Source organism: Nematostella vectensis, chromosome 13, assembly GCF_932526225.1.
Source record: "Nematostella vectensis chromosome 13, jaNemVect1.1, whole genome shotgun sequence".
Lineage (NCBI taxonomy): Eukaryota > Metazoa > Cnidaria > Anthozoa > Actiniaria > Edwardsiidae > Nematostella > Nematostella vectensis.
Window position 1 is genome coordinate 7,008,555 of NC_064046.1, and position 14,729 is coordinate 7,023,283.

Here is a 14,729-nt window from a genome sequence, read left to right on the forward strand (position 1 = left end):
AGCTCTACTGCATAGAAAGAATGCATAAACACGCCGCTCTTTTGTAATAGCTATATAAGCACTATTTGACTGTTTCTAAAAGCGTTGCGTGACATGCAGTGACGGATTACTGTTTTTCGTGGAAGTTGGGTCTTGAAAAAAGACATGCCTTTGCAAAAGCAACCATGCGATTGTAATTTTACGGTCAGCCGTATATATACAGATATATTTAAGGGACATCTCACTCTGTATTGACGCAGTTGCCTACTCATTTGAAATAATACGGTATTGGACGTTCCCTCTTTGGTCTCGCTCTTTTGAGCGTTGCGGGACGTGATTAAATTCCAAAAAGCTTATTTCGTGGAAGTGATGCATGAAGGAAACCTTGTTGGCATTGTTTGCGCGAGAGCACGTTTTGATGATCATTTTACTAAAAATAGAATCCATGGAAGTCGGTACAGCCCCTTCAGGTTAGAGATAAGTGCTTGAACACATTGAACCTTGGCCAGTTTTACCTCAGCGTCGCACAGCAAAACATGGCTCGCCTTCTGGCTCTTTGCATCGTCTTTTTATCAGGTATTTCACAATTTGCGAAGCGAACCCAATTTTACCTACTTTGCTCGAAATTTGCGCGTCAACTAGTCCCAAAGTAAAATTAACTTAGGCATAGCATAGCATTTTTTTTTTGCATTAAACCCACAGATGTTATGTCTGAAAGCCAAAATTCAACTCCCATTGCTTATCTACTCTGGTAACTCTCTTATGCTTGTAATGGTTTCTAGAACTTTAGCATTTTGTCAAGAAGCCTTCCTCCAACCTGCCGTGCAAACAACACCGGCCAGCAAGAGAAATGCTAAACTAATTCACAGAACCTCTGCAGCGCCATTATTTCTTTGAATGTTTCTTCCTAGTAATGGTATGCTCTGTTTGCACACAGATTTACGAGCAACGTAATTTTCGCGGGTTATTTTTTGGAGTTAGTATATACATAGTGCACAGGGTGGAATTAGACCCCCTGCTATGGCAATGAAGTTTTGCATATTTGGAATGCATGTGTGTGGGGGTGTGGGGCATGGTACAATGGTACTCATATCCCTAAGTGATGTTTGCTTTTCTTGGTAGTACACATTAAATATTTTTTTTAGATGTACTAAGGAATAGTTTAAAGCCCATGGGGAATTCCCTATAGAAAGACGGGTGCTCAGTATATCAGTATATCCTTCATGTGTTCAATACTGCACAGGTGCTGTTGCTTAGGGGGTTCCAAGAAGTGTCCGGTATCGTATCATAGTGACACAATCGTAACCTCCAGCTTGGCTATAATTTATTGTAACAAGGTGACAGTAGCATTTTCTTAATACCTGACAAAATAACATTCTGTGTATTATCTAAACATCGACTACCCTATTTCCAAAGCCAACAGAGTTTGTTAGGCTAAATATTGCAATAAAACACACGGAACCCTCTCCTAAATTGGCTGAATTGATCCTGTCATGAGAAGCCTTAACCCGGTCAAGTTACATTGCTTAATCTGAACTGCTATCACGGGGCGCGAACAGAATCCGATGAACTGCAACATTTCATTCGTGATTTATCACCAGAATTAAGCCCAACAATTTTGGTCTATCCTGTACTTGTTTCTAGCTCTACTGCATAGAAAGAATGCATAAACACGCCGCTCTTTTGTAATAGCTATATAAGCACTATTTGACTGTTTCTAAAAGCGTTGCGTGACATGCAGTGACGGATTACTGTTTTTCGTGGAAGTTGGGGCTTGAAAAAAGACATGCCTTTGCAAAAGCAACCATGCGATTGAAATTTTACGGTCAGCCGTATATATACAGATATATTTAAGGGACATCTCACTCTGTATTGACGCAGTTGCCTACTCATTTGAAATAATACGGTATTGGACGTTCCCTCTTTGGTCTCGCTCTTTTGAGCGTTGCGGGACGTGATTAAATTCCAAAAAGCTTATTTCGTGGAAGTGATGCATGAAGGAAACCTTGTTGGCATTGTTTGCGCGAGAGCACGTTTTGATGATCATTTTACTAAAAATAGAATCCATGGAAGTCGGTACAGCCCCTTCAGGTTAGAGATAAGTGCTTGAACACATTGAACCTTGGCCAGTTTTACCTCAGCGTCGCACAGCAAAACATGGCTCGCCTTCTGGCTCTTTGCATCGTCTTTTTATCAGGTATTTCACAATTTGCGAAGCGAACCCAATTTTACCTACTTTGCTCGAAATTTGCGCGTCAACTAGTCCCAAAGTAAAATTAACTTAGGCATAGCATAGCATTTTTTTTTGCATTAAACCCACAGATGTTATGTCTGAAAGCCAAAATTCAACTCCCATTGCTTATCTACTCTGGTAACTCTCTTATGCTTGTAATGGTTTCTAGAACTTTAGCATTTTGTCAAGAAGCCTTCCTCCAACCTGCCGTGCAAACAACACCGGCCAGCAAGAGAAATGCTAAACTAATTCACAGAACCTCTGCAGCGCCATTATTTCTTTGAATGTTTCTTCCTAGTAATGGTATGCTCTGTTTGCACACAGATTTACGAGCAACGTAATTTTCGCGGGTTATTTTTTGGAGTTAGTATATACATAGTGCACAGGGTGGAATTAGACCCCCTGCTATGGCAATGAAGTTTTGCATATTTGGAATGCATGTGTGTGGGGGTGTGGGGCATGGTACAATGGTACTCATATCCCTAAGTGATGTTTGCTTTTCTTGGTAGTACACATTAAATATTTTTTTTAGATGTACTAAGGAATAGTTTAAAGCCCATGGGGAATTCCCTATAGAAAGACGGGTGCTCAGTATATCAGTATATCCTTCATGTGTTCAATACTGCACAGGTGCTGTTGCTTAGGGGGTTCCAAGAAGTGTCCGGTATCGTATCATAGTGACACAATCGTAACCTCCAGCTTGGCTATAATTTATTGTAACAAGGTGACAGTAGCATTTTCTTAATACCTGACAAAATAACATTCTGTGTATTATCTAAACATCGACTACCCTATTTCCAAAGCCAACAGAGTTTGTTAGGCTAAATATTGCAATAAAACACACGGAACCCTCTCCTAAATTGGCTGAATTGATCCTGTCATGAGAAGCCTTAACCCGGTCAAGTTACATTGCTTAATCTGAACTGCTATCACGGGGCGCGAACAGAATCCGATGAACTGCAACATTTCATTCGTGATTTATCACCAGAATTAAGCCCAACAATTTTGGTCTATCCTGTACTTGTTTCTAGCTCTACTGCATAGAAAGAATGCATAAACACGCCGCTCTTTTGTAATAGCTATATAAGCACTATTTGACTGTTTCTAAAAGCGTTGCGTGACATGCAGTGACGGATTACTGTTTTTCGTGGAAGTTGGGGCTTGAAAAAAGACATGCCTTTGCAAAAGCAACCATGCGATTGAAATTTTACGGTCAGCCGTATATATACAGATATATTTAAGGGACATCTCACTCTGTATTGACGCAGTTGCCTACTCATTTGAAATAATACGGTATTGGACGTTCCCTCTTTGGTCTCGCTCTTTTGAGCGTTGCGGGACGTGATTAAATTCCAAAAAGCTTATTTCGTGGAAGTGATGCATGAAGGAAACCTTGTTGGCATTGTTTGCGCGAGAGCACGTTTTGATGATCATTTTACTAAATATAGAATCCATGGAAGTCGGTACAGCCCCTTCAGGTTAGAGATAAGTGCTTGAACACATTGAACCTTGGCCAGTTTTACCTCAGCGTCGCACAGCAAAACATGGCTCGCCTTCTGGCTCTTTGCATCGTCTTTTTATCAGGTATTTCACAATTTGCGAAGCGAACCCAATTTTACCTACTTTGCTCGAAATTTGCGCGTCAACTAGTCCCAAAGTAAAATTAACTTAGGCATAGCATAGCATTTTTTTTTGCATTAAACCCACAGATGTTATGTCTGAAAGCCAAAATTCAACTCCCATTGCTTATCTACTCTGGTAACTCTCTTATGCTCGTAATAGTGTCTAGAACTTTAGCATTTTGTCAAGAAGCCTTCCTCCAACCTCCCGTGCAAACAACACCGGCCAGCAAGAGAAATGCTAAACTAATTCGCAGAACCTCTGCAGCGCCATTATGTCTTTGAATGTTTCTTCCTAGTAATGGTATGCTCTGTTTGCACACAGATTTACGGGCAACGTAATTTTCGCGGGTTATTTTTTGGAGTTAGTATATACATAGTGCACAGGGTGGAATTAGACCCCCTGGTGTGGCAATGAAGTTTTGCACATTTGGAATGCATGTGTGTGTGTGTGTGGGGGGGGGGGGCATGGTACAATGGTACTCATATCCCCAAGTGATGTATGCTTTTCTATGTAGTACACATCTGCTAAGCAATAGTTTGCAGCCCATGGGGAATTCCCTATAGAAAGACGGGTGCTCAGTATATCAGTATATCCTTCATGTGTTCAATACTGCACAGGTGCTGTTGCTTAGGGGGTTCCAAGAAGTGTCCGGTATCGTATCATAGTGACACAATCGTAACCTCGAGCTTGGCTATAATTTATTGACAAAATAGCAGTCTGTGTATTATCGAAACATATTTCCAAAGGCAACAGAGTTTGTTAGGCTAAATATTGCAATAAAAACCACGGAACCCTCTCCTAAATTGGCTGAAATGCGCCTGTCTTAGTCCGTTGGGTTCTATACCTCGATTTTGATAAAAATGGACACAACTTTGAACATCATTCTTCAACGTTTTATTATGTTTTACATTAGGAAAACTTATACTTTTCTATAACTGCACTATTAGATGGTACAACTTTGGAGTTACTGGTGCAGCAAAATTGTAATATGATCCCTCTAAAACCACCACAGGTAGCCCAGGCTCACGGCGAGTGTAGGTTTATTTCAAAGTTTGTATGAGCGTACAGTTGAAATAAATATACTGATTTGGAAATAAAACAGTAGCCTGACGTTTCTGCTACTCAAACCCTCCATTATTTGCCATTTTAAGCTGTTTTAACCGCTGCGAATTTTTCCCGTCGCCTTCTGTATGTAAAATAGACATGGTTGCAAACTCCGACAACCGGGTGTCTACAAAACGAAGACCTAAAACCTAAAACCTGTTACCCCAAAAGCTACGACCCCAAAAGCAATGACCCCAAAAGCTACGACCCCAAAAATTTTGCCGTTATTATTTAGCCTAACTTGTTTCCCAAAATGGCTACACAGCGTGGAAGTTTCATGTGGAATCAGTGATCCTTATGAGATAATAGGCTTATTCAATTTGTTTTTTTAAATTGGGAAAAAGGTAACTACTTGTGTTTCCAGGTGGTCGTTTCTTAAAACGCCGATAAACTCAGAAACCGGAATGTCACCCGGTAAACATTTTCGGGTGTTTCTGCCAAAATCTTAATTGCCCGCTAACTTTCGGGAAAACGCTCCATGTTCTAGTTGTGTCGAGTTGTAGAAAGTTTTCATCACATAGAAAACCATTCCACTGCCCGGTAAAAAGTGGGCCAATCAAGGCTTATATCATTTTATCAGATTTCCTTCCAACCAATCAGGTTTCATCTCTGTCAAATTATTTGACATTTAGCACCCTACCCCGGCTGGTAAAATTTGGCATAGCGTTATCTTTTTCTCCACGAACGGCCCATCGAGCGTCGCTATCACGAATATTTTCAAATTCAAAAGAAAGATTCTCGCAGCTCAAACGGCAAAACGGGGATAAATAGACGATTAAAAGGTATGGTGGGAAAGATAAAAATGTGTGCTATGATTCTGCGAGGTTTATTTTGCCGTGCGAGTCTGGATTTCGAAAGGATCGGTGGATTTGTTGAGCACTTTGGAATTTGGCGGTTGACGGAGTTTGCAACCTTGTCTATTTTATATACAGAAGGCGACGGCTTTAACAGCTTAAAATAATGGCGGGTATGAGTAGCAGCAACGCCAAGCTCCTGTTTTATTTCCAAATCAGTTTATTTATTTCAACGAGATTTGTTCGCTCGTACAAACTCTGTGCGCTCATACAAACTCTGTAATAAACCTACACTCGCCGTGAGCCTGGGCTACCTGTGAAACCACATTGGTCATGTTCAATCTGCCCCCCAATCAAATTTCACTCAATGTTTGTTCAAACCTAACCAAACTTAGTACAATTACAGTATAAGAGTCAAACTGTGTTCCTTTGAGACATTTTTTAATTGCCCTAATAGTTGCCATGGTAACGACAAGACAAACCCAATATTATTAATCTTCTAGTAACTTCTGTTTTGCCCAAAAACTGGAACATAACTCATAGTGTAGGGTATGTTTGAACCAAAATCCGTCTAGATCGGATAAAACCCTACAGAAATAAGTGAGAAATAAGTGAGGGGGCAACTTTCACCTCTCGAAATACGCTATTTTGAAAAAAATACCTTTAACCCTTTCACTCCTGGGTTTTTTTTAGCAAAATTGTAAGAAAAACAGACTTAAAACAGAAACCTCCCCCCTATTCCAAATCCAACACTACCAGTTAAGTTAAGCTACCGCTGACCCAAGACGGTATGCCTTGAAGTTTTAACAATGCACAGCGGTGTCTTTTCAATCTAGCGACGGTATTGCTACAGCCTGTTGCTTACAACAGTTTTGCTTGTAATAACTGGGATACCTGTGGTATCCCAGTCATAAAATGCAACTGTTTTTTTTTCGTGGTACGGTACCGAGAAATCTGTATTATTGTGCAATACCCCATGAGCCTCTGCGCCACTTCGTGTACCATATATTTTGTGTCCATGATTGTGGACTTTAAAAGCACACTAGCATACACACATTGGCACCAGTCGGGCCAAGACGGGACGCTAGCACAGTCTATTACCCGTGCAGTTCGGCAACCATGGACAGCTGTTTCGTCCTCATTAGGACTCGTCAGCATGGCATAGCCGGTTTGCCTCAGTTAAACTTCATCGGCACTTAATAATGGCCACTAAATAGAGAGACGTTCGAGGCTCTGGAACCAGGGTAGAGAAGAGACGCCATGTTGATTTAAAAATTTCATCTGAGCATTAGCTTATGTTTGTGAGGTAAATAAGGCAACTTTGGCAATTCGGAATAATATTGATTCATAAAGTGTTTGCAATATAGTGCTGATTGCCTAATCACACGAGTTCGTGTTAACACTTTCTCATTTCGAAGACAATCTTTTATAAGAACGTCTACCCTGAGATTTCGCCAAATCTTAGTTAGCAGCAAAATAATTAAATTGTCTTGATAATAACAACCTTGAATATTATTTCAATTGATCATATGTCAAATTCCATTCTAATAGTTTATTGGGTACTATAAATTTTATATAACATTTTTAGCCTTAAAATACCACGCAAATAAGGCCCAGCCTCAACTGCAACTTCCTCTTTCATTCATTAATTGCTCACAAGAAAGTGGTGAGCATACAAATCAATTTATAAACTGGCATGAAATGGTATCATTACCCATCATTATCCATATATCATTTGTCGTTAAGTGAGAGGGTTTAAATTAAGTTAAATAAAGATAAACTAAAATATGAAGTAGTAATAAATGTTCTTGATGTTCTTAGGTGTGGCGTTGGGAAAGGTAGAAAGCGTTGAGGAGGCCATAGAGGTGAAATTTATTCCAGTGCTTTACGTGTCGCCAAAACCCGAGCGCGCTGACCCTGATCAGGTCTTCTTGTACTCCGCCACTGTCTGCGACGGAAAACTCTACCACCAAAACAATACCGTCGTGCGTGTCAACATGCCGTATGGCTGGAACCCTGATATCGGCACTTTAGCAAAACTAGAGGTTAGGCTAAAATCCATTCGACAATGCATTTATGTTATGTTATTTGTGTCTCCTCTTAGAGCTCGAGGTAGTGGGTTCTACTGTACTTCCTATTTTCCTTGAGTGGCACTGTTCAGAGCGGCTAAGACAAGAACTCAAAATCTTTTTGCAATAGCCTGGCTAGTAAATCCAAGATTTCCCGTAGTTTCGAGCTCCGTTAAGTGGAAGCTATAATTTCATTTCTCTTACTACAGGTCTGCGACTCCGCTGACTGTGGCAAAGTCTACTGCTCCAACTACAACAACGGCAAGTTCACAGGCAACCATTATTGCAACTATACATACAACGCTACAATGGGCGACATCGTAGTCAGAGTCACCGCGGGGCCTGGGCCCAACATCGACTGGACAGTAGCTGTGGAATTCGTCCCCGTAAAGGACTGGGTACCACCGCCACCGGTTGCTCCCAAAAAGATGCTGGAGTTCTTCCCAGAGCCTCAAGGAAGTGGTGGAAGACCGCTGGCCGCCACAGTGCTGATGCAGATAGTGAAGACCACTACGGAACAAACAGTGACTACCCTGGCCAGGAAGGAATTCTTCTTCCGCTTTTGTCCAGATAGCGAGACCGGAAGTCGGTATGTTTACTACTCGTTCTATAGACCAGCTTCAAGTAAGCGGCTCAAAAGCGTAACCTCCATCCCATCTAAATACAGGGTATTAATTAAATGCCATGAATTTAATTCACCAAAAACTAAAGACAACCGGGGTTTTTTTTCCAAATTTTCTGCGAATTCTCGTTTTTGACTGGTCAGCGCCTTACGGAGAGGTGACATGATTGGAAACCATTTCAGTGCTAATGATAACGCTTCAAGGGTTTTGAAATCGTTGAGGTCGGAGAACATTTAAAACCGCAGGCGCGTACCCAGGATTGGCTGAGGGCGGGTTCGCATCCATAGGAATCTTATAGAAAAAGCCAAGGGGGTGTACGCGCCTGAAACGGTAGGGATTTGCTCAGTGTTTCTGAGTAAATCATTTAGCTCACCCCTAAGCCATTGCACTCATTTTTATAGGTATTTAATTTTGATTGCAGCTTTGACGTTGCTATCAGTACAGTGGCGGTAGATTCCAAATCTGCAATGTCAACTTACGTGTGCCTACCAACCGAACTCCCATGCTCTCCCACCAGCTCCAATCACTACGACCCTCGCGGCACGTCTATCAACTCTGTTACCTTGACAACAGGGAGTGGTCAACTGACGGAGCTGCACGTGCTAGTTATTGGTTGGGGAGATGGAAGTCAGACAAATACCTTTGTGCTAGGAGCCACTACTACTAAGAAGCAATGATTGTAGTGATATCAGCCAAAGCCTAGCCCTTAGCGTTCTATTCGGTATTCCTGTGGTTAACAGTGAGGTAAGAGGGGCTGGTAACTCGGATGTTTTCAGCTGACCTTACTTCACAAGCCACAGGAAACCCAAGATACCACAGGAAGCCCGGAAGAACATAAGGAGTTCAGGCTGCGGCTTGTGATATGCAGCAATAAGAAGCAGTGATAATTCTGTGTATTTTTCAAAATATAAAATATAAATGCATTTAGAATTGTGTGATCTTTAGTTGGAAGGATTTGGGGCATTTTAGTGCTGCGGTATTTTCATTTCAACTACAGCAGCATCAATAAAAGTGACATGAAGCCTTTGCGAGGGCTGGCTCAGATAGGACGTGCTGCAAGTAGGTCTTGTCCTTAGCTGAGCGAGGGGATGCCGGAAATGTCGCCTGATAATGGGGATGTTTGCACGGGGCTAAGCACTAGTCAAATCTCACAACTCCCTGGTCAAATCTAGCATGATGAACTTTTATTTGGTCATATGAAGTTCACGCTATTGGTACTTTCCTATAGCAGAGTTGGTGCTCTTGTTGGTTCGCTGGTCTTTCAAGATAATTCGAAGGCGTGTATTCAGTCTACGGACTGAGTGTGAAATATTGAGTTTTCATACGCGGGTCATGCACTTAATGTGGTGCTGTTTTGCTAGGCAACGGGTCGACGCTTTCACCTAATAGAAATGACTGGAAATTTGAAGCAAATAACTTTTCAGAAATATTAGTACCTAGACGTTTAGCAGCGCGCATTGAAAAGCAACAAATTATGTGACCACTTCAAGAAAGAGTAATATAATTATGTACTAGTAAATAGAATTCCAAGAAACAATTTTAAAAATGATGCATTCTGCCGATTTTTGGAAGCTATGTTTGTAGTACGTTTCTGGCGACTTTCTCCACTACTTGGTTTATGACCTACTTGCCCAATTTTTGGGCAAGTAGGTCATAAACCAAGTAACGAAATAAAACTTTCCCTGATGCCTCTACAATCATTTTTCTAAAAGTCAGGAAATTTAGGAGCCAAAAGACCGCAATACAACAAATGAATATTTGACACAAGCTGTTTTTAGCAGTTCCGAGGACCTGATAACTGACTTCTTAAAGCTCGAATATCCAGAAAAAAAATATTAACAAGAAGTTTGTATCAGGCATGTGTAAAGTTATAATTCAAGAATATGTGCCTTAGTCATTATCTCAGGAGGGTTCGCCAAAATGAAGTTAGTGCTAAACACGTCCTATGGTTGTGTAAGTTTGTGATCGTGTATAAAAATATTTTTCGTGCACTATGTTATAAGCCCAGCAACTGTGAGATCAATAGTAACAATAACAAAGAAAAGCCTGAATAATTATGCAGATTTGCCTTTGAGCATGCTCAGGAATGTGTGGAATGTGACAACCTGTCAAAAAACCTGTCAAGGTGTGGAATGTGTCACCCTGTCAAGGACGTGGTAAACAAGCCCCGGTGGGATTCCTGTGTCACCGGTGTCCCAGTGTCACAAGAAAAAAAGGGAGCGACGATGGCGGCGGCTAGCGAGAGCGAGAGTGCGGTGCTTACGGCTCCAACGCGGAGCCGTTACCGGTGTTGTTATCGTTTGAACGTGAAGAAGGAGGTGGACGTGGGGCGTCCGTTGTGTATGCGGTGTTACCGGTACGCTAGGGCTTGACGCAGGGAGCATATGATTCCATCCGTTCGTGAGAGTTTGGAGGGTTCGATTCCCACGGTGGATCGTGTGAAGCAGGAGTGGGTTGTCGGTCCGATTGGGGCATCGGGGCTCCGCTACGTGGTGCATCCAGGGGAAGTGTACATTGATCGTGGAGGTCGCGGGCTTTTTGAGAGCAAGTGGCGGAATCCTCATCGTATGAGGGAAGGGAATGTGGAGCGAAGTCGTCAGGAGGTGGTGGATCATTATCTGTCAGATGTATTGCTTTACAAGTTATCGTTGCTGCGAGACCTCCCCGAGCTGGGAAACAAACGTCTGTTGTGTTGATGTCACACAAAGTCATGTCATGGTGATGTCTTGCAACGTCTTTATAAGTACAGTGTGTGCTATCACGAGGACCCCTGGAGGACCTTGCGGAGCGCTTAGGGGTCACTCTGAGCGTTGTGTTTCCTTTGAGATTATGGATGTAATGGACTGTGTGGTGTGTCGCGAGGGGGAGGAGGAGGTGATGGAGCTGCTGCCTTGCTGTCAGCAACCCTGTCATAGGGTGTGTTTGTGGGGTTGGGTACACAGTCACACGTCTTCACTTCACTTCCCTTCCGTTGTCCGCATTGTCGTGGTCGTTTTTTTAAATGCACCGGCATCTTGTGGGTCCGTCGGTCCGAGGCTCTGGCGACGGGATGTGGACGGCGACAGGGGCGTTTGGAGCGGAGACCTAGGGGGACTGTGGCAGCGAATCGGCGACGTGAGCAAGCAGAGCGGTTGCTTCCTGTGTTCAAGCGTTGGGCGATGTTTCGCCGGACTTATCCTCAGTACGATACGGGGGGTGAGGATCCCTATTTTGGGGTGTTGTGTCCTGAGTGGGGGTGCCAACGACGGTTTCTCACCTGGTGCGTGAGGAGGAGCGTCCGAATTGTGAGTCGGGGGTGTTGCTTCCTCGCCGACCGTATCCGGCTTCGCCGTGGGATCGTCTTTGGGACCCGTGCGCGTGTGCGGACAAGGGGTGGGCTGTGCAGTGGCCTTTGCATCGGTCTCTGTTCCAAGGGTTTCGTTTCGAGTGGGAGAACAGGAAGATTGAGCCGCCTCCCCCTCCCCCTTCGCATGAGATCTACCCCACGTATTTGCGGGACCTGGACATCTTCATGGAGGCTATGCACGCGTTTTTTAATGGTTCGAGTCACGGCTCGTGGGCGGTCCCTGAGGGCCTACGAGCGGTTAGGCTAGAGCAGTGGGAGCAGTGAAGAGGAGGAGGAGGAGGGGGATGCGATAGCCCGAGCCTTTCTTCGGGGGACGGTGCAGACCGAGGCCCTCGAGGTTGCGGCTCGGGGTATGGATCGGAACAGTTCTGCGACACACCGTTTTGTGTTTTTTCTGTTTTATTATTATTATTATCACAGTTATTATTATTATCATTATTATTGTTACTATAGTTGTGTTATGTACAGGTTTAGGTTAGGATGAATAAAGAGAGCGTTGTTTCACCATGGTGGTGGTGTCCTCGTCTTGGTCTGGGTCTGGGGCTGGGGCTGGAGTGAGATGCAGGGTGTGTAAGAGGTCCCGAGCGAGTAGCGTGAGAGCCAGACGTCCTCTGCAGTAGACGCCTAGCGCTAGTGCCGTTCCCGTGAAGAAAGCCAAGGTAAGGGTGGCGAGGGCAGGGACGAGTCCGGGCATGGTCGTTTCGCTTTTGGGTAGGTTTCGAGTTCGAGGGTTCGTTTGAGGAGTATCCCAGTTGGCTCTCGAGCATATCCCTACAGAGGTTCAGGGCTCTGCGTTTCTTGCACCCCAGTTGTCCTCAAACGAGGCTGCGAAGTTCGGCTTCGATGAGTTTGTAGAGTTGTTCGGCAAAGTGGCGGATGTGGTTGGGGTCGACACACCGTCGGACCAGGATGCGTTCACCGTGTTGTTCCCAAATAGCGAATTGAGGTTCGTGGGTTTTCTTTTCGTTTTGGTGTTGGTGCGCCGCGGAGGGTGACGTGCTTGTCATGGTTGGGCAATGGGTGAATGATGTGTGTGTCGGGTGGCGCTTGGTGGGGTCTTTTTTCTTTTTTGGTTTGGTTGTCGGAGACAGGTGCCCTTTTTAGAATGGTAGGTGACAGGTGGTGTGACGTGAGGGACAGGAATGCAAAATCGATTCAACACGCAGCGTCATTAGCACATTAAGGTAAACACCATGGGTGAAGAAGGTATGGTGGACCGTTTACGGGCTATTACGTGTGTTGTGAGTATGACGCCTCTTCAGAGGCGTCTCGAGGGGTGGGTCGGGCAGGTCCAGGTCCGGTTCTGGCTCGGGCTCGGGCTCGGGCTCAGGCTCTGGCTCTGGCTCTGGAAGGGGTGTGGCGGCGGTGGGTTGGGGTGTCGGTACTGGGGCGGCTCTCGAGGCTCCCGGGAGTTGTGCGAGGCGGCCCATGGTTCGGTACTCGTTGTAGAGTTGGGCGTACCGTTGCATCCGGACGTCGGGATTGAGAGTGCTGTCTTCGAGAAGGGCTCGCAGGCGTTTCTCCATAGCCACCATGATTTGGAGTTCGGGGGCTGCGGTCCACCGGCGTTCGGTGACGAGTCCCTGGACGATCTCCTCGGGGACCAGTGCCATGCGACGCAAGGCCGGTGTGGGTGGGGTCTTGCGGGTGGGCATGGTGGTGGTGGTGGCGAGGACTGAGGGTTTTGGGGTGGGGTCTTTCCATTTCTAGGCTGCGATCACCTTAGACCTGGGGGTAGGTCTAGGTTTAGGTTTGGCCCTAGGTGGGGGGTGGGGGGCTCTTCCTCGTCGTCGTAGTCGTCGTCGGCGTCGAGGTCTTCGATGGGGGGAAGGCGTCGGCGCCGGGACTTAGGTGGGAGGGGTAGGTCTAGTTCCTTAAGCAGCTCGCGACTACGGTGCTGGAGGCGTCGGCTGGGGGTGTTGGGGTCCTTGTCTTGGGCGCTGTCGAGCATGTGCCCCACCTCCCCTCCAGCGATCGGGAGGGCCCCGTTTTTGGCGAGGGCTGGGAGGTACATCCCACGGCTCAAGGGGATGTTTTGGTTGACGACATTGAGGGTCAGTTTGCTTAGGGTGTTGATTTGTTCGGGGGTAGCGTGGAGGACCAGTTTCTTGCGTACTGCCGGGGAGGCTTTACCGAGGACCTGAAGAAAGGTGGCGTTGCGTCGTAGGCGTCCGGCCATGGCAAGATACTCCTACTTTTTCCCTCGCAGCTTATTGATCAGCGGGGGGAGGACGAGGGAGGCGGCGAGGGGAAGGGGGGCGCTGAAGAGACCTTTCCCACATTGTTGTCGTCGGCGGTGGCGTCGGATGCGTTGTGGGCCCAGGGCCGTACCAGGACCTCTTTTGTAGATCCCTCTTGCGCGGCGCATGATGGACGAATGGTGGGCTGCGGGGCGGGGCTCGGATCTTTATCAAAAAATGTCCTTCAAGAAGGGGAGGAGGCTAGTGAGGAACCCTCGTCCAACTTGGGGGGTCCATGCTCCAAAGAAGGGGGGTGGGTTGGTCCAGGGGTGACGGGCGGCTAGGCCACCACCCCATTGGTAGGGCCGTGGGGGTGGGTTCGAGAACCCCACCTCGGCGGCGTGGAGGGCCGTCTCGAGGTCGTAGGTTCCTCCTCCTCCTCGCTGGCCTCGTTCCCGGAGGAAGGGGGACTTGGTCCCGATAAAGTAGCCCTGGCCTTTGTGCTGGGTCGGGTAGATGGTTTGGGGTCGCCAGTTCCGTCCCAGTTGCTCGAGGCGGATGTCTGGGACGAGGGGGAGGCCTCTACCCCGTAGTTGGGTGCTGACGGTATGGGTCGTGTTCTCCGTGATAGGGCCCCGCCGCTTGGTGGATGTCTTAGACCGCGTGGTGGTCCGCGTGGTGCGTCGTTTTCCTTTTCCTTTCCCTTGGGCGAGATGGGTGTACTCTTTCAGTTTTTTTTCGCATCCGTTTGTTCCGTCGGGCTTGGGCGTCGGAGGGG

At 45.9% G+C, this 14,729-nt stretch overlaps 1 protein-coding gene across 2 annotated transcripts; it reads left to right on the top strand.

The window, feature by feature from the left end:
* The first annotated feature begins 477 nt into the window (after positions 1-477).
* Positions 478-9,355, top strand: LOC5510886. Of its 2 annotated transcripts, none has more exons than XM_048720800.1 (4): positions 478-555; positions 7,555-7,778; positions 8,012-8,391; positions 8,847-9,355. In XM_048720800.1, the coding sequence occupies exons 1-4, from the start codon at positions 516-518 to the stop codon at positions 9,100-9,102; spliced, it is 900 nt and encodes a 299-aa protein (XP_048576757.1). In that variant the 5' UTR covers positions 478-515; the 3' UTR covers positions 9,103-9,355. The 2 variants fall into 2 exon arrangements, with proteins under 2 accessions (XP_048576757.1, XP_048576756.1); XM_048720799.1 differs by lacking the exon at positions 478-555 and adding an exon at positions 3,613-3,796.
* The last annotated feature ends 5,374 nt before the right edge of the window (positions 9,356-14,729 follow it).